Here is a 23,842-nt window from a genome sequence, read left to right on the forward strand (position 1 = left end):
GGATGAGGGATGAAGGTAATAATGTGCAAAACTCTCCTGAAGATTCAGAGAATAGAACCCTGTGGTGGCCAATTGGGATAGTAAGTCTTATTTCAACTAGTTGCAGCAACATCAAAGCTTCATTGCAAATTAAATGATATGTATCCTAACAGTCCTAAGAGTCTTTTAAAAAGGCTTGCCCCCCTCCAAAAAAAGTTTTTTCATAAATAATATAACAGTTTTTCTGCTTGGAGGGAAAAAGAACCAAAAGCTAAATGAAACCTTCATAGCAGTACTAACATTATATAGATTTTAATTATATACTTGTAGTCTTGCATCCTAACAATTGTGATTTATTGTCAGGTTAATGTAACCTAGAGAATACTATCCTATAAACTAAGGGTAAGCATGAGTGAATCTAGAGCAAAACCCCATAAACATTCTGATTTTAAAAACTCGCATCTTGTAAAGTCTAAATACAGCCTTCAGCTAAAAGTACCCCAACATTTAGGCACATTCTGGCAAATCAATACTGGTTACATTTTTTTTCATACCAAGATTAACTTCTAGTAATCATGTTCATACTAAAATCTACTAAGTTTCAGATACTTATTATATCGTCAGAGTTGTCACTGAAATCAATGAACAGAACTCCAATCTTTTAAGTATCAGAAACATTAAGTACTGAAAGGTACGGAGAAAGATATAACATACATGCTCCATGATGTGTTTAACAACTTCAGGTGCTAAACTTTCAAGTTAATATGTAACTGTTTCTTAGACATTAAACCAATGATAGTATTGAATTAATAGGTCTTCATTTTAGTCTGTAGTATTACATAGTTTAATATTTATTTCAAATCTCCTTTTTCTTACCCATGATTAGTCTGGTATCCTCCCTTTATGTTCAAAAAGATCACTTAAGATTGAGAAGAATTAGACTAAATTAAATAGAACAATAAGCTTTTAAGTCTGTTACTCTCATCTGAAGTTCTTAGTTGTATTGGACCAGCAGTACATACTCACTCATGAAAATTCACTTCTCTAAAATTCATCTTTGGATTTCATTTGCTTACAATTACTGGGCAGAAATTTAAGTCTTTAATAAATAACTAAATAGCTAAGTTCTATGTGTTAAAATGCAATTGTTAAAAACTACATATTTCCAACATGTTTAAGCCACCCCTAGAAGAGCAGATACTGGCTGAAGCTTAAAATATGTTTGTTAGAGACTGTAAAAACATATACTTCAGTGGTCTATGGAAGCATTTTTCAATTAGTTACAAAATAACTGGTGGCTGTTTGGCTTAACAAAAAAGGCAAATACTTATAGAAAAGGGGAAAGCCATACACAGCTTACTAAAACTTTTTCTTCTGAAATACTGACCCTCAACTCACAATCCCTATAAAACAAAATTTAACAGCTCTACTCAAAAAATCCTCCTGATCACTTTGCTCCATATCTTTCCTTCAGTACAACTTCAAATAAACTATTAAACACTGTGAAAAAAAGATGATGTATCTATTTTCACATTTCAGCTCTACTTTCCAACATTTTCAAATATCTTTAGATGAAAAGCACTATGCCATCTTCCTTATCACTACCCCAAACGTAAAACTGTACAGCTAAATTCCAACTCCTTTTATGCTGTCCTTAATCTCAAACTACAAAAGAGCACCCATTCTTTCTCTCCTTCTACCCTGTCCCCTTTCTAAATTCAATACTGATAATTCATTTTAGAATTTGAGTGTATTCAACACTTCAGCTGAATTATCATTCTGTATATATTGTTCAAAGAGACCACTTAAAAACCAAAGAATTGGACTAAGTTAAAACTGCAATGATCCAGAACTATATTCCTATCAGACTACGTTATTTGCTAAATTTTATAGCAGAAGTCTGTCTGACATACTAAATAGCTGTTTTACCCCAGGGGTGGCTACACTTAGCTGGTGGATAAAATACTCTATAGACTAAATTAATTTTGGATTTTCTCAGTGAAAGGCACTCTAGAAATATAATTAATCTAACTATATATCCATCTGTATTATGATACTTTACAGCATAGCATTGGTTTGGCTCTTCTAAATACTGATACGCAATGATGAGTATTAAATGCCAGGTAGCTATGATCATTACCTAAAGCAAAGATGAAATAAATGTAAAATTATTGCCTAGAAAATAAAAATTACATACTTGCCTGGATATTTTTAAGGGGAAAAAAGTCTTCTAGTCTGTTAAGATACAGAAACAAAAGCTACTAAATAGCCAAAGTAACAGAAAAGCCCCCAGTGAATAAAGCAAAAAGGAAGGAAGCAAACAGATCGAACACACCACAGAGGAGCAGCTAGTGAAGTACGGCAAGCAGTTCCATATTTTGAAAACCAAAGTTAAATATTTCAGGGAGAGAGGCTGGTCAGAAAGAAGCTGAGTCAGGGGCTTTTTTCTTCTACCTTGTACCCAGGAACTGACTTGGACAGTACAGAACGTTTGGAGCCCTCTTTTCTTGGCGTAGCAGTTTTATCTCTTGTTTTCTGTCTTCCTTGAAAAGAATCCTCCTGGTTGTCAGTAGGGCTTTCACCTTCCGATACATTGCCAGAGGAACTGTCCTAAAATATAAATAGCATAACATTTCTTTAGAAGGAAGACGAGTTTTATTTTAAGTTTTGAATCTAATTATAAAAAAAAAAAACGTTGCTTAAAAAGGATTATTTAATTTAAAAACAGGGTGTTCTCCCATCTTGGGGAGGTTTTAAGCTTTAAAATACATTCAAAATAGAACCACCACCCCCTCTCCCCCACCATGGAGACTGAAGCAGTTCAGATAAATGAACTTTGTTTTCATTTCTTATGTGATTCAGCAAAAGAGCTAAATAAACATTTTGTCTGCTGGAAAACTTAATTTATGATTCTGTTTTTGTTCACTGACATACTAGAAAATAAATTGGCAAAAAGAACTGAATTATTTCATGTATTTATAGTCCACTTTCTATATCTATTCTTGCTATACATATACTAAACTTTCTTACTAGAATAATTTTTGTTGATTTAAAATAATGTACATAAAAATAAAATAATGTACATAGATTTTTACTTTGGATTTAATAACAAATCATCAATAGGATACAAGAAAGCACATTGGTGATTATGAAGCATTTTCTGAGATTTATATAAATTGTAAAATGTAATTTGAAATAAAAGGAATGAGATTATAAAGGATACTCTAATATTTCCAAGACAGTAATATAATCCAACTTTTTGTACTTAAATAATAATTAACTTCAAGCAGTAGACCTGTGACTAGGAAATAAATGGCTAATTTGGGGAGGCATACTAATTCTTTCAGGTCACTAGATTCCCTGGACTGGCTTATTTATGATGTTATATCACCTGGTATGATGAAACCAAAGCCATGGATTCAATTTCTTTAACTAGTCAGAAAACTTTGCCCTGTTTCAAAGTACACCTTAAACTCTTGCCAAATTTCGGGACCTTTGGTCCTGAGGCAAGGAGGGTCATGAGGTATACACCTCAGTGCTACCTGGAAAACAACTCAAAGCACATATCCTAGAGATGAAGTATACTCAAAAAGAGGACCTCCGTTATTACTATTGTTTCGTTAATATGATTTTAGTGGTCTGAAGGTGTTACTGTGCTTTCAAAAGTAGAGTAATATATTTTCAATTACGCATTTTTTTTTAAATCTCAAGAGAGTTAAATTTGTTGTGCTGAGGTACTTTTAAATGCTATTAAAACTGGACCTAATCAAGTTGTAAACTTTTTTTTCAACAGCTTTAGTGAATGTCTTCTATTTCTCATTTTACAAATAGGACTGATTTTCAAGAAAAAACTGAGAGGAAAAAGACTATGATTCAAGATTTATCAAATATGCCACATAGTTTGTATATGTATACATTTGTCACACTTTCTCCAAATTGTACATAACCTCCTCTTATTCAAAAACGAAAAATACAAATAATGGCATTTAGATATAACAATAAGCAACAAAAATGCCATAATATTCATGGTAAAGTAATTATGAAACTTCAAGAAGGGAGAAGCATTAATCCATTAAAGATTTTTAATCTTTTATCTTACCGAAGTGCCTTTGTTTTTTCGTTTTTCATCTCCTCGACCATCTTCTGCATCATCTGAATCTCCATCACTATCTAAAGCAGGCAGCTCAGGATCCAGTGGGGGTTCATAGAGTGCCGTGTTTAATGGCAAATAACGTAGTTCATCTGGTGAGTACCTAAAATTCAGAGACAATTCTTCTCAGTGTTAGTCTGTCTTAAAATATTAGTGGAATACCTACTTTATTTTAATTCAAAGCTTAAATTATTTATAGGACCATTGAGAGGTGAAAGGAACCGTGAATAATCTAAACCAACTCCAACATTTTACAGGGAAAGAAATTGAGGGTGATGGAACTTGTCCTGGCTACAAAAGTGCTAGATGGCAGTGCTAGGATAATTGGCCTCCAATGAGATCACCTCGACTGCTTCTTCTATTGCACCAACCTGCCTTCAAGCAATTCAAAATTGTTTTAAAAGAGAAAAACCTTAACAACATTTTGTTGACTAGATAATATAAACTATGCATTATGTTATTATCAAAAGACACTATGTGGGAAGGAGGCTCAGATTCAAAGGGACAAGCTGTGTTTGTAGGGTGTGGATTTCAATAACACATTAAATCTTTCTAAGCCTGATAATTCACCTCCAGATAAATTTATTGCTCTCTATCACAATCCGTTTCATCTAAGTTAGGAGCTGGCAAAACCTAGTTCTGCTGGTGTCAGTTACTAGCCCTCCTCTTCACTCTCACTGGCAGAGGTACTTCTCCCAAAGTTCAAACTCCCCACAACAAAGCCTGCCAAAAGGAGAGTAGGTAAATGGGTTTCATAGCCCTTTTAAAAAGTTGCTGACCTGCCTGAACTAAACATGAATGATGTAATGCTGTGTGTGTGTGTGTGTGTGTGTGTGTGTGTGTGTGTGTCTTGAAACCTATGCTCATTCAGTTCAAAGAGTTCTATGGCTCTAGACTAAGGGGAAAAAACTGGAATAATATGAGTTTGTAAGAGAAAAAAAATTACTTTAGCCTCACATTTTAATCTGTATCAAATGAAAAGAAACTAAATTAAGGGTTCAGTGCACTTAGGATGAGGGTTGGAAGAGGAGGTCAGAGCCAGGAACATGGTATGCCTAAGAAATAGGAGGATGAAAGGCTTCTGCTTTCCCCTTCACTCTGAAAACCCAGGGAAAGAAGAAAAGGAGATGTGTAAGGTTGTCCATGGGAAATATAACAGGCAGTAGAAGGGAGAGCTAGCTTACAGAGGACTCTGTGGACAAGGCTCAAATACTTGTTGAACTAAATCTCCTTCCCTAGCACTGATCTGAGAATACCCGAGTCCCTTAAACTGACATTTGAGGTAGACAGACTTCTTCCTAGTTTTATAGTCATATAAAATTAGCTTAGTTCAAAAGTCATCCAACAGCCAATTCTAACAATAATTAGAAATGTTAAATACCTTTTGTAATATTCCTGGAACTGTCCTGGGATAAGGGCCACTGGATACGAACTAACCTTTGTCCGCTCTGTAGGCAATACTTTGTATTTTCCTTGAGGCACCTGGATAACCTGCATTGAGTTTAATTAAAGAAAACATATAATTAAAGAAAATATCTATGCATATATGTGTGTATTAATTAATATCTATATTACTCTATTTCATACATAGTTACATATATTCATAAATAGTTATATGTTATATATAGTTATGCATAACTATATGTGTGTTGTGTGGCACAAAAATTCAAGAGCCCTTAGGAGCTAATATTCTACTACATAGCTAATAACTGCAGCTAACTCATCCAAGATTCTTAGTACATTTTTCTCTTCCTTTTAATTGGCTTTTTATTCTTGCTTCTTCCTTTGCAACTATCATTATACAATTTTATTTGTGTTTTAAGTTTTATGAGGAAAAAATGAGAGGTATACTACCTCATTCCATTACTGGAAGCATGAGGGCTTAAACCACAAATAAATACTATCTTAAGTTAAATAGGGAAAGACAGGAAAACTAAAGAAAACTAGAGAAAACCTCGACTATATCAGCTACATATATTAGTTGAGCAATCAATTTAAACTGTCCTACATGTGTCTGTAAATCAAAATAGGCTCTTCTTTCTTCCATCCGTTCTCGGTTTAAATTGCTGTTAAATTCGGCAGCTTTTTTGGCAGCTTTCTTAATGTATTCCGGCACTTTACTGGCTTCCACCTTCTGAGTGTTCTGTTGTTGCATTTGCTGAAATAACGGTAATACTAGAAGTCAAAACAAAACTTGGAAAATCTTACCTTCCCACAGTTAGGCAAAGCAGACTTTAATCATAGATCACTTACAGAGTATTCCTTATAATGATCTGTTATTCGCTGACGCTCTTTTTCTTGAAGAATAACAGAATATTCTGCATGTTTAGCAGGGTATTCTTTTATCATTAGATCAATTACTTCATCACTACGTAATGCTGTTAGACCTATTTTGGATAAAAAGAATAATAATGCTAAAGGGAAAGACCACTTTGCTAATCAACACATTTTTCCTATAGCTGTCAATATTTTAAAAGTTCCCAAATCTTCAATACTACCAATACTCTTACTAATATTTGCAAGTTATAAATCAGAAATCCATAAAGTTCCAAAAGTAACATAGTTCTAATTTTTGTGGCCAGGCTCCTTTTAAAATCCTATACATTAAAGACTTACCACCCTTTTTACTTTAACAGTTTAAAGCAGGTGTCAAACACATAGCCAGCAGACCAAATGCACCCACAATACCAGAGTCCCCAAAGCAAATTAAAATGTAATTGGGAAATATTTAACAAAATAAATAAAAATAATATATAGGTAACATTAATGTGTGGTTTTCTAAGTCAATATGTGGCAATAGTGATCTTTATGTGTGCCTGGTGGCCCCCATTTCTATTTGAGTATAACACCACTTGTGTACAGCAGGGAACTAACTCCCTGTCCCTAGACTGAAAGGTGGTATGCATTAGTAGATAGCCTTCATAAATTTCTATTGCTGAAAAAATCCATCACTTGGTGGTCAACCTTCTGGGGATGAACCTCTAAATCTAACCTGATTAATCCTTGCATAACAGACTATAAGCCATTAGAAGATCTCTGTTCAGACTGTTCAAGCTTAATAGTACCTACCAGAAATTCTGTTCCACTAGCACAGTCTTTGAGATCTCAGGGTTACTTCTCTACCATAAGGAGGTATCAGAAAAAGCCTAATGGAGGAAAACCTTGCACTCACATATTATGTGTAGGAGAAAAATTCACCTATACTTTCAATGAACTATATTGGATATAAGATGTGTAATTTTCACTGATTTTTAAATATCTTATGATTAAAATCCTAAAAATAGAATTGAGAAATATTTTCATAATAATGCATTTATTCTTTAGTCCCCTAAAATGACTCTACAAAAATGTATTCTTAGGGAATTAAAATAAATACATTCAAGTCATTTCTCATAAAGTTTCATAAGATTTCATAAGAAATCTAACTACTAGAGGAAAAAATGTCTTGGAATACAACCCTAAATAAAAGAAATCTAAAATAAAATTAAGGGAAAAAAACTGAGATGATTCCACAGAATGTATAAAATAAGTGCAGACTCTTCACCAGATTAAAACTAGATATCTGAAATCTGTAAAATAAGGACCTGTTTTCAAAACATTAGAACTAATTTTACAAATAAAACAAATGAGATGTTATTCAAAAAAATCCAAATTCGAGTACCTACATGATTCCTCAAAACAATTTAAGAAAATTTTTGTGTATTATATAATTTTTAATCAAATTTTTCCTTTAAATTTCTAACAATGAATGGCAATGAAATTTTATATTAGAATCTAATTGTTTAATCTAAATATTAATTTTTGCCTAATATTTTAAGAAGGCAAAATATTATCCAAAAGGGGAGGAGAACAGAGGTAATGAGCATTTATTAAGCACCAGGTATGTGCCAGACTATACTTTATAAATATTATCTCGAAAACATTTTGTAAATGCTGTTAATAAGTACTAAAATTAAAATTAAATTATAATTAATAATACAATTAAGATTATAATTAAAATCTTTTATTACCTAGAGTGCATTGAGTCTCTGTGATGACATTTAACTCTCTAAGGTAGAGCTTCTCCTTGTGAGACAAATCTCGTCGCTCTAAATCTCCAGAAAAAAACAAAACGCTATTAAAAATTGTGAAATTTTATGTATTTCAAATATCAAATGCATATTAAAAGAATTTCCAAGAAAAACCTTTTAAAATAAATTTGTTTTTAAAAATTGGTTTTGTATTTTATATATTCAGTATCAATGAACTAGTAACAACAATGAAGTGGAATTATAGAATCTTAAGAGTTTGGAAAGGTCCTCAGAGGCCATTTGAGTCCAACCTATATCTGACTGAAAATCCCTCTGCACCCTCTAACTGTTGATCATCTAGCCCTCACTTTAAGACTTCAATACCTCCCATGGAAGCCCATTTGACTTTTGAATAACTAATTATTAGGAAGTTTTTCATGACATAAATTTGCCCTTTTATAGCTATTCCTAGGTGTGCTCTCTGGAATAAAGCCAAATAAGTGTGAGTCTTCCTTGTGACAGTCCTTCACATACCATGTTTCCCCGATAATAAGACACTGTCTTATTTTTTTTTTTGGAGAGAAAAACACCAGAGGGCTTATTTTCAGGGGAGGGCTTATTTTAATGAACATTGACAGCAATTTTAATAAACAGGTAAATGTGAACAAAAAAATTTACCTTTATTCAATAAGCAAATCACTGGGGAAGAACAGGATGACGCGCTCACTGCTGCAGCTCTGATTGGATGCAGCTCGGAGTGCGGCATGCGTTTCGGGGGGGGGGGAACGGTGCATACAGAGGGTACCGTAATGTAGTGTGTAGCACAAGGGATCATCACCTTCATTACAGTAGCAATCTCAATAGGGCTTATTTTCGGGGGAGGGCTTATTTCAGAGGAATCTTACACAGTAAGGGGAGGGCTTATTTTCGGGATAGGTCTTATTATCGGGGAAACACGGTATGTGAAGACAGCTATCATGCCCCTCTTCTTCTCTTCACTAACTTAAATGTCCCCAGTTCCTTCAACCAAACCTTCAAAACTTGACTTCAAGGCCCTTCATCACCCTAGTCGCACTTCTCTGAATGCCTTCTAACATGTCAATGCCTATCTTAAGATGTGGAATTTAGAATTCCATAACACACTCCAATTATGGGCAGACCAGGCACACACAATGGCGTTATCATACCCAGTGTTTCTCAATGTCATGTTTCTCACTGAAGCCAAAGATCAGATTCACTTTTGGGGCTACCATATCATATTATATTGAGCTGATACTCCAATAAAACCCTTCAATCTTTTTCAGAAAATTACAAAACCACTCCTTTGCCAACTTGTCTTTTTTAAGTTAATTCTTTCAAAAACCCAAGTGCAGGACTTTAAGATAATGAAAGCAAATAGGAATAAATATAGATTAAACTAAAAGTTCTAGCAATGTGTTCTGTCTCCAAATTAAATTTTTTGAGGGGGGAAAGCAGGGCAATTGGGGTTAAGTGACTTGCCCAAGGTCAAACAGTTACTGTTAAGTGTCTGAGGCCAGATTTGAACTCAGGTCCTCCTGACTCCAGGGCTGATACTCTTATTCATTGCGCCACCTACCCATCCCCCTCCAAAATATTTTTGTTCCCAGTTTTGTATAATCTGGAAATTTGATAAAAAATATTTTTTATGCTTTTATTGAAGTCAATGCAAAAATGTTAAGCAACAAAAAGCCAAACATAGATCCCTCAAGTTGTCTATTAGAAGCTTCCTTCCTGGGTGACATCAATCCATTTAGTGATCATTTTTTTTATTAAATATTTGACTAGATTTAAATCTAACTGTACTATCCTTTAGCCCATATCTCTTTCATAAGAACATGAGAAAGTCTGTCAATTAATTTTTAAAAATCTAAGTAAGCTGTATCTACAACATTCAATGATTTACCAGTTTAATAACCCTGTAAAAATTTCCAAGTCATTGATAAATATGCTTAACCAGAGTCAAGGAAAGATCCCTGGGATCTTCCTTTAGAGACCCTTTTCTATACATATCAATCCACTAATGGCTACACTCTGAGCCCAATTAATTTACCAATTTGTAATCATAATTAAAATTTAAAACAAAAAATACATATATAACAATCCTAGTGTAAGAAGGCATAATGCATAACTGCCTGAAATGACAAATTATTTTACTCTTTCTCCAAGTTTGAGCCATCTTATATTGTCAACTTAATTCCATGCAGGCAGTGGGGAAATAATGGCATGGATAATCTAAAACAGTGTCAAAAATCTGGATATCAAGTGCTTTAAATTTTCTTTGATGGTTTTCTTACTTAGATTTTAATTAACACCTTCTTATAACATACAAACTGATGGCAGAAAGAAACATCCCAGATATTTGCTGATAAAAGTGATCAAAAACAGTCAGCTAGCAGGAAATTTACAATTTATTGTGACTCAGGGGTGACTAGGTGGCGCAGTGAGTAAAGTGCAGGCCCCGGAATCAGGAGGACCTGAGTTCAGTTCTGGCCTCAGACACTTAACACCCACACAAAAAAAAACTAGCTGTGTAACCTTGGGCAAGTTACTTAACCGCAATTGCCCTCCAAAAAGGCAAAAAAAAAAAATTTATTGTGATTCACCCACACATGGATAATCATGAGTTGACAATATAAAATAAAAAAGTTATTTGCTACAGATGAGATTTGCACTTAGACAAACTAGGATCCTAAGTACCTGGATATTTGCGTTTAAAGGAGGTCACACCCAAGTATTCACTGACTTGTTCCTGAAGCATATAGTATTCTCCTGTTTCATCAGGTGGCCATTTGTATTCTATGAGATTTTCTGCTGGAAAGTAGCTAAAGCTAAGCACAGATATATTAAATGAAAAAAAAAATTAGGGTTTAAATAAATAACAAACTTTTTATTTCTTTAGTGAGTAATATTTTGAAAACACTACTATTAACAAATCAAATTCTAAGTGCTTTGTTTGGTTCCTGTAACTCTGCTAATGTAAATTTGCTTGATTCCCAATGAATAAGGATAAAACGAGGAGGGGAAATAAAGGAGAAAAACAATACATCAAACAAAAAAGCCCAATAAAGCTGATACTGTTGTTTATGGTACATCACCATGTATCTTGGATTTTATATGACAGGACTACTTCCAAGAAAATATACTTTGCAAAAAGAAAATCACCACTTGTCTCAATTTTTTTTCTTGAAAATATGGTCATTGTATTGATTTGTACACATATACACACTATAGTTCTTCCAAAAAAAAAAAAGAGCCAGATGTATTTTTTTGAGCAAAACAGTAAGTTCACAGAACAAAATTAATAATAGCTAGAACCTACATAGCTCTTACTGTGTGCCAGACACTGTGCTAAGTACTTTACAAATATTATCTCATTTAATCCTTATAACCACCCAGAAAGTTAAGTGCTGTTATTATCCCCATTTTACAGTTGACAAAACTGGAAGAGGTTAAGTGATTTGTCAGAAAACAAAGCTAGTGAATGTCTGAGGACAGATTTGAACTCAAGTCTTTCTGACCCTAGGACCAGTACTCTATCAATTGTTCCACTAAGCTGCCAAATAACTCTCATTGGCCTCTCAGCTTCATTCCTTATGTCTGACTTCATAATCAAATTCAAAAGCCAGGACTTATTCAACACCTAAGAAAGCATTCAGTTTTTCCTCCCTTTCCTTCCCCAGTCAGCTGGACAGGAAACAAGAACTTAGTAATTAATCACGCCATAAAGTGGGTCTGTGAAGTGAAACCAGCTGTTGACACTCTGGCTCACTAAATCTTTTAAGTCAAAGTGCTAGTCTTACCAGTGCAAATCTAAGACAGATGAAGGAGTAACAATCTAGTTTTCTGGGTTTGTACCAGTTCTAATTTTAGGCCTGTACATTAGCTAGTGGAAAAGAAATACACTTTCTTAAAATATGCTTCACACCTGCCTTTTAGAGAATGTATAGTCACAAAGAAACAGGTTGAGAATGCACATTCATTTAACAGATTTACTGAGTACCCACTGCATATACAGTACTATACCAGATTCCATGAGAGACCCAAACAAGCAGAAGTTTCCATCTCTAGGAAGTTAAACTTTTTATAGAAATGAGATATAAGGTAAATGGGACTTAAAGTGTTTATATATGCATATGTGTACTCTATGTTTCTGTATGTCTATGCATACACACTAAATTTCTTTGTGTTGTTTTATTGTTGATTTGTGATTATCTACGTATTATTCATATGTGCATTTTGTATATATAAAAGTAGCTACCTATCGGGGCGGCTAGGAGGCACAGTGAATAGAGCACCGGCCCTGGAGTTAGGAGGACCTGAGTTCAAATCCGACCTCAGACACTTAACACTTACTAGCCATGTGACTTTGGGCCAGTCACTTAACCCTAACTGCCCTCCAAAAAGCAAAAAAAAAAAATTTTTTTTTTTTTTTAAAGTAGCTACCCATACCCATAGAGAGCAAGTGACCCTATTTCATCCAGACAGGGAACTCCTTGTACAAGCTCCACTAATGCAGATTAACAACTAAATTGTAACTTCAAAGTATTAAAGAGCTTCTCCCAGGAGGGCTGAGGGCCTAAAAGGACTTACTTGCCAATGGTCACACTGCTACAATGTATCAAAGGAAAGATCTGAACCCAAGTTTCTTGATTCCAAGGAAAGTCTTGAATTTTACTATGTCATGACACATATAAAATGTACATAATAACACAAAGTATAAAAATGTTACGTGTAAACACACAATATACCACAAACCTTCTATACCCAATGACTCTCCATTCAAAGTAGTTACTTTGTGGGGCTACAAATTTATTCCAAAGACATTGCCATTGCTCAAAATACTTGGATACTCACTCTACTTTGGAATTATTTTCCAAAGCCAGCTCACAAACTACCAAAGCCTTGTACTGTACACTTTGACCAAAAATGTGACTACTTAGCTTAACCAGTCACTTTACCACCCTTGACTTGAAATATCTGGCTATTTCAAAAAATCAAATCTTCCTTCAAAGAATGACAATTTGTCACCAAACCATTTGCTATTCAAAAGTATATGCCAGAGGCCATGTCAGACCTTATGCATGAAATAACTAATGAACAACTAATGGTACAACTTAACCTGTATAATTTGCTCCAGTACAACAAACTTTTATTATGTATAAGGTACCTGGGTGTGATAGTAATAGCATTTAAAGATTCCCCTGTATTGGCTTAGTTTTTCAAATTGATTGTGTTAAAACCCAGAGCTTGTTAATCCCACCTGTGGGATGGACTTGTTGACTTGAAAAGAGAGTCCTGAACTGGGAGGAGCTGGTGACGTAGATTTGGAGAGACAAGAGAGAGGCTGAAGAACTTATTTGGAAGCAGCACCTCCTGGAGAGAGAGAGACTAAGAGAATTGCTGGTGGCCACTTTGAATCGCCCTGGACTTTTGAGACCTGCCCCCTGAGCTGCCAAGGACTGAGGAGACATGGCTGTTTTGCTGGTACTTTGTCTGTTTTGATGTTGTTTTGCCAGATTTGTCCACTGGTGAAAGACTGTCCTGTTGAAGAAGTCCTGGAACCTGGCTTTTGGTTAAGAAGCCCTGAGACTGTCCTGCAGACAGAGAGTGAATACTGTCCACTGGTGAAGGACAGTGCTGTTGTTGCAGGGGTCTGGAGACTGTCCTGCAGACAGAGTGAATACTGTCCACTGGTGAAGGGCAGTGCTGTTGTTGCAGGGGTCTGGGAACCTTTCTGTTGGTTCAGAAGCCCTGAAGAAGGATTTTCTTGTTGTATGTTTACAGAAATCCTGGGAGAGGGTTTTGTTAATGTTTTCAGGGGTTCTAGGACTGTTCTACAGACAGAGGATGAATTAATGAAGAGACTGGCAATGTATCTTGTGGCCTTGCTAAGCCTTGTCTCCCCAGGAACTAAGATTGCTGAGAACTTGCCTCAAGTGTCAAGATGAAGAAAAGACCTCCATTTGGGTATTAAGTGCTGTGCTTAAACTTGATGTAACTCTGGGGTAGATTCAATTGTGATCCAGGGGTGGGGAACTTTTGACCTTTTTGTGTTCTATGGTTGAGCAAATGAATGTATTTTACTTATGTTTGGAAACTAATCTCCATTTGAGAAGAGGGGCTTTGTGGTGGATTAAATTAAGGTATAGCCCAGGGGTGGAGAAGTATTTAGAATAGAGACTTTGTAATTGATTGAATGATTGGAAGGTCCTGGGGTGGGGTAGTACTTGGAGATTATTTAATTACACTTAGTAAATGCTGTATTTTGAATGATGTCATGTTTTGACCTTCTCTGTTCTTGGTTTGTCACTGAATAAAATGGAGAGCACCTATGCTGGTATTTTGAACCTTGGGAAGTTGCCTTTCCTTGGCATTACATTACATTACACTGGGATATAGAAATAAAAAAATAACAGTCTCTGCCCTCTGCTTGGTTATTTATGTATGAATAGGCATAAAAATATAGATCCAAAATGTTCTAAGGACATTTGAAAAGGGAAATAACACTGTCAGCAGGTGGGAGTTGGTGTAGGAAGAGTGGAAAATAAGGCAGTAGGTCAGGGAAAGTTGGGCTCTCAAAGAACACAATGATTTTAATAGGTTGAGAAGTGTAGGAACTTTATTACAGACATGAGAAAAGTGTATAAATGCATGGAAGCAGAAGAATGTAGAACAAGACTGGGACCAGGTTATCTGGGTCAGAGTATATGTCAAGGATAGTCTTAAATACATCTGGGAAAAGTGGTTGGAGTCAGAGCGTAGAGGCCTTTGAATGCTAAGAAAAGGAGTTTTTATTTTGACATATAGGTAATGGAAAGCTATTAAATGTGTCTGAGTCAGTCAGTAATGGGAAAAGTATTTTGGAAGCACCTAAAAAGATGGTAAAGGAAAAAGACTTGAGACACTTAAAAGACATCCTAAGAGTCAAGATGGTGAAGCACATGCAGCAATCCACCTGAACTCTCCCAACAGTCCCCTCCAAAAAACTTTAAAATAACTCCTTAAATCAAATTTTAGAGCAGCAGAGCCAACAAAAGGTCAGAAGGAGACATTTTTTCAGCCTAAGACAACCTAGGAGGTCTACAGGAAAGGCCTGTGACATGAGGGCTAGCCCAGAGCACGGCAGCAGCACCAGCAGTGGAACTTGAAGGTGACTACAACAGCATCACCTGCTTCAGGAGCTCTCAGCCCAGAGACAGTAAATGGGTCAGCCAACTAGCCAGAAAATTACAGGGAACCCTTTGCTGGCACTGGGTGCATCTAGCACTGACTGGCAACTCTATTGCCCATATGTCGTTTTGGGCTGCAGCTCCAGGATGGAGAGGTGAGCTTGTGGTCAGTCACAAGGAAGAAGGGGCTCTGGCTGCAATTTCAGGATAGAAAGGAACATCAGCACTTGCAGCTGCAGGACAGGAGTAGACCTCAGTCACAGTTCCAAGGCCAAGAGGAACACTAGCCTCAAGGTAGCAGGGGCCCTTTCTGAGTAAAGACCAAAGCACAGGACAAACAGTGAACACACTGCACCAGGGATCATACCACCTGGGAAGCACCAAAAATTTACAGACCCCCTAGAACTAGCTCTGAAAGGAACAGAACAAAAAATCTAAAGCTTGGCACAGAGCCTCTCCGCTTCCAGATGAGCAAAGCTCATTTTCAGCATAAAGTTCAAATGAGCAAACAAAACAATAAGAACTTCACCATTAAAATCTACTACTGTGGCAGGAAAGAACAAAACATAAACTCTGAATAAGACAACAGCACTGAAAATAGCTACGTGCAAAGCCTCAAAGAAAAATGCTAATTGGGCCCAACAAGAATTCACAGAAGAGTTAAAAAAAGAGATGAGTGGTAGGAGAGAAATTAGGAAAAGAAATAAGCTTGCCAAAAGAGGCACACACACAAAAAAAAAACCACTGAAGAAAATAATACCTTAAAAAACAGAATTGGCCTAGTTACAGAAGAGGCACAAAAATTCACTTAATGAAAGAACTCCTTAAAAAGTAGAATTAGTCAAATAGTTAGAGTACAAAAGTTCACTGAAGAAAATGATTCCTTAAAAATTAGAATGAGGTAGCCGTGTAACCTTGGGCAAGTTACTTAACCCCTCCAAAAGGCAAAAAAAAAAAAAAATTAGAATGAGGCAAGTGAAAGCTAATGACTCTATGAGGCATGAAGAAAAAAAAAAACAAAATCAAAAGAATGAAAAAATATAGAAAAAAATGTGAAATATCTAATTGGTAAAACAACTAACCTAGGAAATAGATCCAAGAAAGAGAATTTAAGAATTCTTAGATTTCAGGCAGCTAGGTGGAACAATGGACAGAGCACTGGCCCTGGAGTCAGGAGGACCTGAGTTAAAATCTGAAACCAGACACTTATTAGCTATGTCACCCTGGGTAAGTCACTTAACTCCAACTGCCTCAAAAAAAAAAATTTATTGGACTACCTGAAAGCCATGATCAAAAAAAGGGCCTAGACATCATCTTTCAAGAAGTTATTAAGGAAAACTGCTCCAATATCTTAGACACAGAGAGTAAAATAGAAATTGAAAGAATCCACTGATCACCACCTTCAAGAGATTCCCAAATGAAAATTCCCAGAAACATGGCCAAATTCCAGGGCTCTCAGGTCAAGAAGAAAATACTGCAAGTACCAGAAAGAAGCGATTTAAATATTATGAAGACAGTCAGGATCAAACAAAATATAGCAGCTTCTACTTTAAAGGAACAGAGGGTTTGGATATGATTATTCCTGAAGGAAAAGGAGTTAAGATTACAGCTAAGAATAACCTACCTAGCAAAACTGTGTATGATCCTTCAGGGGAGAAAAATGAACATTTAAGGAAATAGCATTGCTGATGAAAAGATCAAAGCTGAATAAAAATTTTGATACTCAAACACAAGTCTCAAGAGAAGCATAAAAAGATAAACATGAAATAATCATCATAAAGGACTCAATAAACTGGTAACATTCCAACATGGGAAGATAATATATGTAACACTTAAAAATTATCATTATTAGGGCAGTTAGAAGGAGTCTTCAAAGACAGTGGGCATGAGTATGAGTCAGTGAAAAAGAGAAGGGAATGGGGAAAGACGGAGATAGAATGGGAAAATCTTTCTTACTAACAGATGCATGCAAGGAAGACCTTTTACAATGTAGAGGAAAGTGATGGGTGTGGTGGGCAATGCTAGAAACTTAACTCTCATGGGAATTGGTTCAAAAAGGGAAGAATATACAAACACACTCAGATACAGAAATCTATCTAGCCCAACAGCATAGCTCAACAAATAGGAGGGGAAGGGAATAAAAGATATTGTAGGTGGAGAGTGGGAAGGTAATAAAAAGGAGAGTAGATTAAGGGAGGCAGTGGTCAGAAGCAAAACAGACTTCTGAGGAGGAACAAGATAAAAAGAGAGACAGAAGGATAAACAGAAGAAAGTAAGATGAAGGAAAATACAGTTAGTAACTATAAATGTGAACAGGATGAGCTCACCCATATTAGAAGTCAGTGAATTAGAAGTCAGAATCCGGGGACAGCTAGGTGGTGCAGTGAGTAAGAGTCAGTCCCCATAGGACTCAGATACTTAACACCCACACAAAAAATAACTGGCCTTGTAACCTTGGGCAAGTTACTTAACCCCAACTGCTTTAAAAAAAAAAAGTCAGAATCCAATAATATGCTGTTTACAAGGGATACATATGAAACAGAAAGACAGAGTTAAAATAAAGAGCTGGAGCAGAATCTATTACACTTCAGTTCAAGTAAAAAAGGAAGGGGTAGCAATCATGATTTCAAACAAGGCAAAAGCAAAAACAGACTTAATTAAAAGAGATAATCAAGCAAACTACATTTTGCTAAAAGTTACCATAGACAATGAAATAATATAAAAAAAATTTACAGTGTCTCTGATAAAGGCTTCAATTCTCAAAAAACATAGGGAACCAAGTCAAATTTATAAATATAAGTGCCATTCTCCAACTGGTAAGTTGTGAAGGGATATGAACAGGCAGTTTTCAGAAGAATTCAAAGCTATCTATAGTTAGATAAAAAAACGTCCTAAATCACTATTAATTAGAAAAATGCACATTAAAATAACAATGAAGTACCAACTTACATCTATCAGAAGTGACAAATGCTAGAGGGGATGAGGGAAACAAAGTAAACTAAGGAACTATTAATGGTATTGTGAACTGGTCCAACCATTGTGGAGAACAATTTGGAAACTATGCCCGAAGGGTTATAAAACTGTGCATACCCTTTGACCCAGCAATACCACTACTAGATCTGTGCCCCAAAGTGATCAAAGAATAAAGAGACCTATATATACAAAAATCTTTATAGCAGCTCTTTTTGTGGTAGCAAAGAATTGGACATTGAGGGGATGCTCATCAGGGAATGACTAAAGTTGTGCCATATGATTATAATAGAGTAGTGTAAGAAATGACAAGGGGAGTGGTTTCAGAAAAAAATATGTTAAGATCATATAAACTGATGCAAAATGAAGTGAGAAGAACCAGGAGATCACTGTGTACAATAGCAATGTAGTAATGATGATCAATTGTGAAAGACTTGTCTACTCTCTTCAATACAATGATACAAGACAATTCCAAAGGATTCATGATGAAAAAATGCTGTCCACCTCCAGAAAGAGAACTGATGAACTCTGAGTACAAACTGAAGTATAATTTGCTTTCTTTCTTTCCTTATCTTTTTAGCAATATGGCAATGGTTTGCATAATTTTACGTGTATAATTGATATCATTTTGCCTGCTTTCTCAGTGGGTAGGGAAGGGGTAAGAGGGAAGGAATTTGGAACTCAAAGTTTAAAAAGAAAAGAATGGGAAAAATAAATGAACAAATGTGTTTTGTTTTTTTTTTTTGTAAAGATACCTCATAATAACCAAGACTCAGAAAAGACTTGAGAAAATGCCCCTTTCTCTTCAATGCAGGAGTGGGGAAAACTATAGATGTGCAATGCTGCATGCTGTTGAAAAAGGCCAATGGGGTAGTCAGCTTTGCTGAAATTACTTCTCTTCCCCCTCTCTTTTTTCATATTGCTTACAAGAGAAGGTTTCCTAGACAAGGCAGTTGGTAGGGATGACATATTTGGAAATGAATGTTACATAAAAACAAAAGACATCAACAAAGCAAAGTGAAAAAACAGAAGCTACTCAATAATAGTTCAGGGGAGAGATAATAAGGACCTGACCTACAGTGGTGGCTATGAAGGTAGGAAAGAGGAAATGGCTATAAGAATTGTGAAAATTCGGAATAGGAAAGAAGTGACAGGATGATGACAAGCTTACAAACCTTGGTTACTAGAAAGATAATGGTACCACTGAAAGAAAAAATAGAATGATACCACATCAAAGGTTCAAAAGAATGCTGAAAGGAACAAGGGAACAAATCACTATGGTATGTGTTCCTGTCTAGAGATGACATGTAAAAATGACTATCTTTATAGCAGGGTGAAATGTTTTCAGTTTCCATGATGTAAATGAATCTGGCCTGAATTTGCAAATGTTAGATATGTAAACTCAGGACATCATGATAATGTCTTATTGAGACAGAAACTTTGTGGTGTAATTGAATTCTATACCATAATAAAATCTTGTTTGAGGCCCAGTTAATAAACCAGTGAAACCCACTTCATACCTCAGAAGTCCTTACACTTTAATCCTTCAATTTCCATCAGATCAGTTGCCTTACAATTTTCTTATTCTTGCCCTATCTGTATCAAAGTGTTCTAGACTGAGAATCATAGAATCAGAGTAGCACAGGCCCTAAGGGGTCATGGAATTGAGCTCCATTTTACAAATGATGAAACCTAAGGTACAGAAGGATTAAATGACTTGCCCACAGTCATAGAGTCAGTGTCTGAGGTAAGCTATGAACCCAGATCTTCCTGACTCCCAGGTCCAATGCCCTATCCATTATACCATGCTGCTTCAATCCAAGGAACTGAGGTAGGATCCTTTGGCATTTATTACAACTGTGTAAACTTGGTTAAGTCATTTCTATTTTTGTTTACTCAACTATAAAATGAGAAGGTTGGTTTCAACAACCTTTAAGGTTCCCTTCTAGCTTTCAATCTATGACCTCAAAATCCCTTTGTGGAAAGTCCTTATATTTCTTCTTAACTAAACCATGTGCCTCATTTTTCAGTTCAAGAAGACCCTATTCTTCTAAGAAGCCTTTCCCAATTAAACTTCACTCTACAATAACAACATTCACTCAACAATCAAGAGACTGTGAAGACAATGGAGATACAAAGACAAAAATGATACCGTTCATGCTCCCAAGAAATCTCACATCCTAGTTGGGGGGAGTGGTGAGACAGCACAAAATGCATACAAAATAAATAGAATTTGGGGAGAGGGCAGGTAATAACAACAGGGAGAATGAGGAAAGGTCAAAAACAAGAGGAAGCATTTGAACTGAACCTTGAAAGACGACAGGGATTCTAAGAGGTATAAAGAATTCCTTTCAGGGGGACGGCCTGTACAAATTCAGATTATGGTAAAGAGATGACTCTGTTCAGACTGGAGAGTATATGAGGGGGAGAAATGTGAAATCAGTATGAAGGACATGTGAGAATCAGACCGTGAAAGGTTTCACATGCCACAAAGGTATCTATCTTTTATCTTAGATGCATTAGGGAACCTCTGAAACTTTCTGAGCAAGACAGTGACCAGGGCAGGCCTCTGCTTTAGGAACATCAATTTGTTACCTATCTGGAAGACAGACTTGTTAAGGACAGACTATAGGCAGAGGGATCAATTACAGGCTATTATAATGGTTTAAGTGAGACTGTATCTCGACTACCACATACATTAAAAATAGAACTTTCTCAGGGGTTACCACTGATTATCAATGCTTTTAAGGTTAAATTCATAGGAGTCCAAAACCTAAACCAGGTAAACACAACAGATTAATGAAGAATCATAAAAATCTGTGGCTCTACTAAATATAGTAATCTCAAGTAACTCATTTTACTTCTCTCTGTGAGACCTAGGTCAAAATAAAAGAGAGATGAGATGTTTCCCCAAACAGAATCACAGTCACAGAATCTTTGACCTAGGGCCCAGAGCAGTCATCTAGTCTAAGCAGAGCATTACCAAGAATACCTTTAACACTCTCCTACCCCAGTAAGTGGTTAGGCAGCCTTTAGTTGAAGACCTTAAATGAGGGGAAACTCCCACCTCCCAAGGGGCAGCCACTCCCTTTCTGGAGAGCTCTGAATGTTAACAGAATTTTCCTTAAGCTAAAGCCTAAATCTACCTTTCTGAAACCTCCAGATTCGTTGGTCTAAGTTCTGCATTATAGGTCTAAGTATATTTTCTATATGAAAGCCCTTTAAATGCTTTAATACATTAATGATGATGTGTATTAAATTTCCCTCTGAAGAAGAAAAATGGACATTAAATTGATTAAAGAAGCTAAAAGGCATTTCAGAAAGAAGAGAGGAGGAGGGGCAGTATTCAGCTCATTGTAGATAGATAATAAATGTTTATTGAATGGAACTGAATATATGCAAAGGAGAGTAAAGAGACCAACCAAACTAAAACCATATTATAAAGACTGTGGCATCAGAGAGAAATAGGAACAGAATACAGGTGATTATTAGCTGACTAATGCAGAAAGACAAAATAATACAGAAGCATAAGAAAACATGAAACACCATTAAAATATCATTATATAATAAAATGTCAATACCCAAGGTCCTGACTTGAAGTTTCACAACTCCGAGAGCTGTCTCCTGAGCCCATTCGCCTCCTTTTGGATGGCTGGGTGCCATCATTGGAATTTTCTTCAGTATCATCCTATAATTTAAGATTTAAGAAAGGGAAAAGAGTAAACAAGGGACTTTAGGACTGAGGGCTTTCTTAAAGACAAAATTTTTCTCTTTTGTTTGATAACTGCCCATTCCAGACTTGGGTCTACCCCCTAACTTTTGAATTTCAATAGTTTCTCAGCAGGTTACCATCGGTAAGTATGATTTCCTGATTAATGGTTACTGGCTAGCTTGAGAATTTGAAAACTAATACGCGTGTGTATACATATACATTTTTATTTATATATAAGTAATTCCCTTCATAGATTTTCTTCAGTGAATGGCACTCTTTACACAACTACTTAGCAAAACTAGGTCCGAGTTGGACAAAGGAAAATAAGCAGGTTTTGGACTCTCAAGCCTAAAATAACATGCCTCTCCCTACTCCTTTAAAGTTTAAATAATTTTTGAGCGACTGTTCTTGTATGTTATTTGAGTCTCTTGCTTCTATTAGAATGCTACATAATCAATCTGTTTAAGCATCTTGTGTATTTATCTGTCTTGTTCAGCATTACAGTTATTAGTATATATTGTATTTAGCTATGAGACTGTAAACTCCAGGAAGACTGGGATCATGCTTTATAGGATTTTTTTATCTCCTCCAGCACCTAGAACTGTGCTGTGCATATAGTATAGTGGCCCAGGACCTGGCAATAGTTTAATAAATGTTATAGCACTTAGCAAATATCGGGTAAACTGAACTTTGTTGAGCTGAAAAATTGAGTGGCAAAATAAGTTCCACAAGCATTACCTTCTTGTTCACCAACACAAATAACAGGGTATAAACAATTCATGTAATAGTAATAATCTCTTCTGTTAAACTACGAACAACGGGTTCCCTCATTATAAACAGGATGCAAGGAACTGGAACATGGCTTTAAGAGTGGTGGAGGAAAGAAATATTCCTTAGGAAGAACTAGAATAAACCATAAAAACAAATAAATATGCATATTATATACCTAGATGCAATACACATGTACATAACTATGTTCCTATTGGGTCCAAGGCACTAACAGGATTTGAGATCAGAAGAAATGAAAATGAAAATCTTATCTGTCACTTCTAGGGCAGTGTGAAATGCCCAATAGGCAGTTTGTGATATAGAACTCGGTAGAGAAGACCAGACTTGTAAATCTGAGAGTTATCTGCATATAGATGATACTTAAACCCATGGTAGCTGATAAGGTCACCCAGTGAGGGTTTAAAAAAAGAAGATACAAAATGGAACTTGGGTAGGAAGAGGATGGGAAAAAAGGGGCGTGGGGGGGAGTATTAACTGCGATACTGATGATGATCCAGCAAATGGACAGAGATGGAGACATATTGGTCAGACAGGTAGGAGAAACAAGAGAAAACAATGATATGAAAACCCAGAAATAAGAGAATATATATAAGGAGGGAATGAGTCAATAATGTCAAATGACTTTTAACTTAGGAAAAAACAGTTTCAATTAAGTCATGAGGTTGGAAGCCAAATTAGAACAAGTGGAAAAGTGAGAGGAGAGAAAGCAGAGGCAACAAGTATACAACTTTTTCTAGGAATTTGGTCATTTGAGGTTATTGAATAAAGAAGTGACATGGTCAGACTTGCCCTGTATGGAGGATGGCCTAGAGAAGAAATAGCCTTGAGGGAGAGAGAACAATTAGGAGGCTGCAGCAATAGTCCAAGCCAGGGGTAATAAGGACTGGAACTAGGATGACACTCGTGAGAAAAGAGAAAGGGAGAGATGAAAAATGTTATGCTTTAGTAATAGTACCTACCAGAATTTGTAAGACTTGGCAACTGTTTAGACATGGAGAGGAAAGAGTCAAGGATAACTACAATGTTGTGAACCTGGCAACTG

At 35.9% G+C, this 23,842-nt stretch overlaps 1 protein-coding gene across 4 annotated transcripts in view; it reads right to left on the bottom strand.

Moving 5' to 3' along the window:
- The window catches only part of PHF10 (PHD finger protein 10), a 35,500-nt gene that overhangs the window by 4,755 nt on the left and 6,903 nt on the right, over nt 1-23,842 (bottom strand). The window contains exons 2-9 of one of the 4 annotated variants that reach the window (XM_069070469.1): nt 21,881-21,987; nt 10,858-10,988; nt 8,140-8,217; nt 6,383-6,516; nt 6,138-6,287; nt 5,511-5,620; nt 4,079-4,232; nt 2,434-2,589 (exon numbers count right to left, since the gene is read on the bottom strand). In XM_069070469.1, coding sequence (XP_068926570.1) covers nt 2,434-2,589; nt 4,079-4,232; nt 5,511-5,620; nt 6,138-6,287; nt 6,383-6,516; nt 8,140-8,217; nt 10,858-10,988; nt 21,881-21,987 — 1,020 coding nt within the window. Of the gene's footprint in view, nt 1-2,433; nt 2,590-4,078; nt 4,233-5,510; nt 5,621-6,137; nt 6,288-6,382; nt 6,517-8,139; nt 8,224-10,857; nt 10,989-21,880; nt 21,988-23,842 lie in introns of all 4 variants that reach the window. The other 3 variants (XM_069070468.1, XM_069070470.1, XM_069070471.1) reach the window with 3 other exon arrangements.

This window comes from Petaurus breviceps, unplaced genomic scaffold, assembly GCF_028583685.1.
Source record: "Petaurus breviceps papuanus isolate PSGF00001 unplaced genomic scaffold, PetGlider_PUasm1.0 90808, whole genome shotgun sequence".
In the NCBI taxonomy this organism is placed as follows: domain Eukaryota; kingdom Metazoa; phylum Chordata; class Mammalia; order Diprotodontia; family Petauridae; genus Petaurus; species Petaurus breviceps.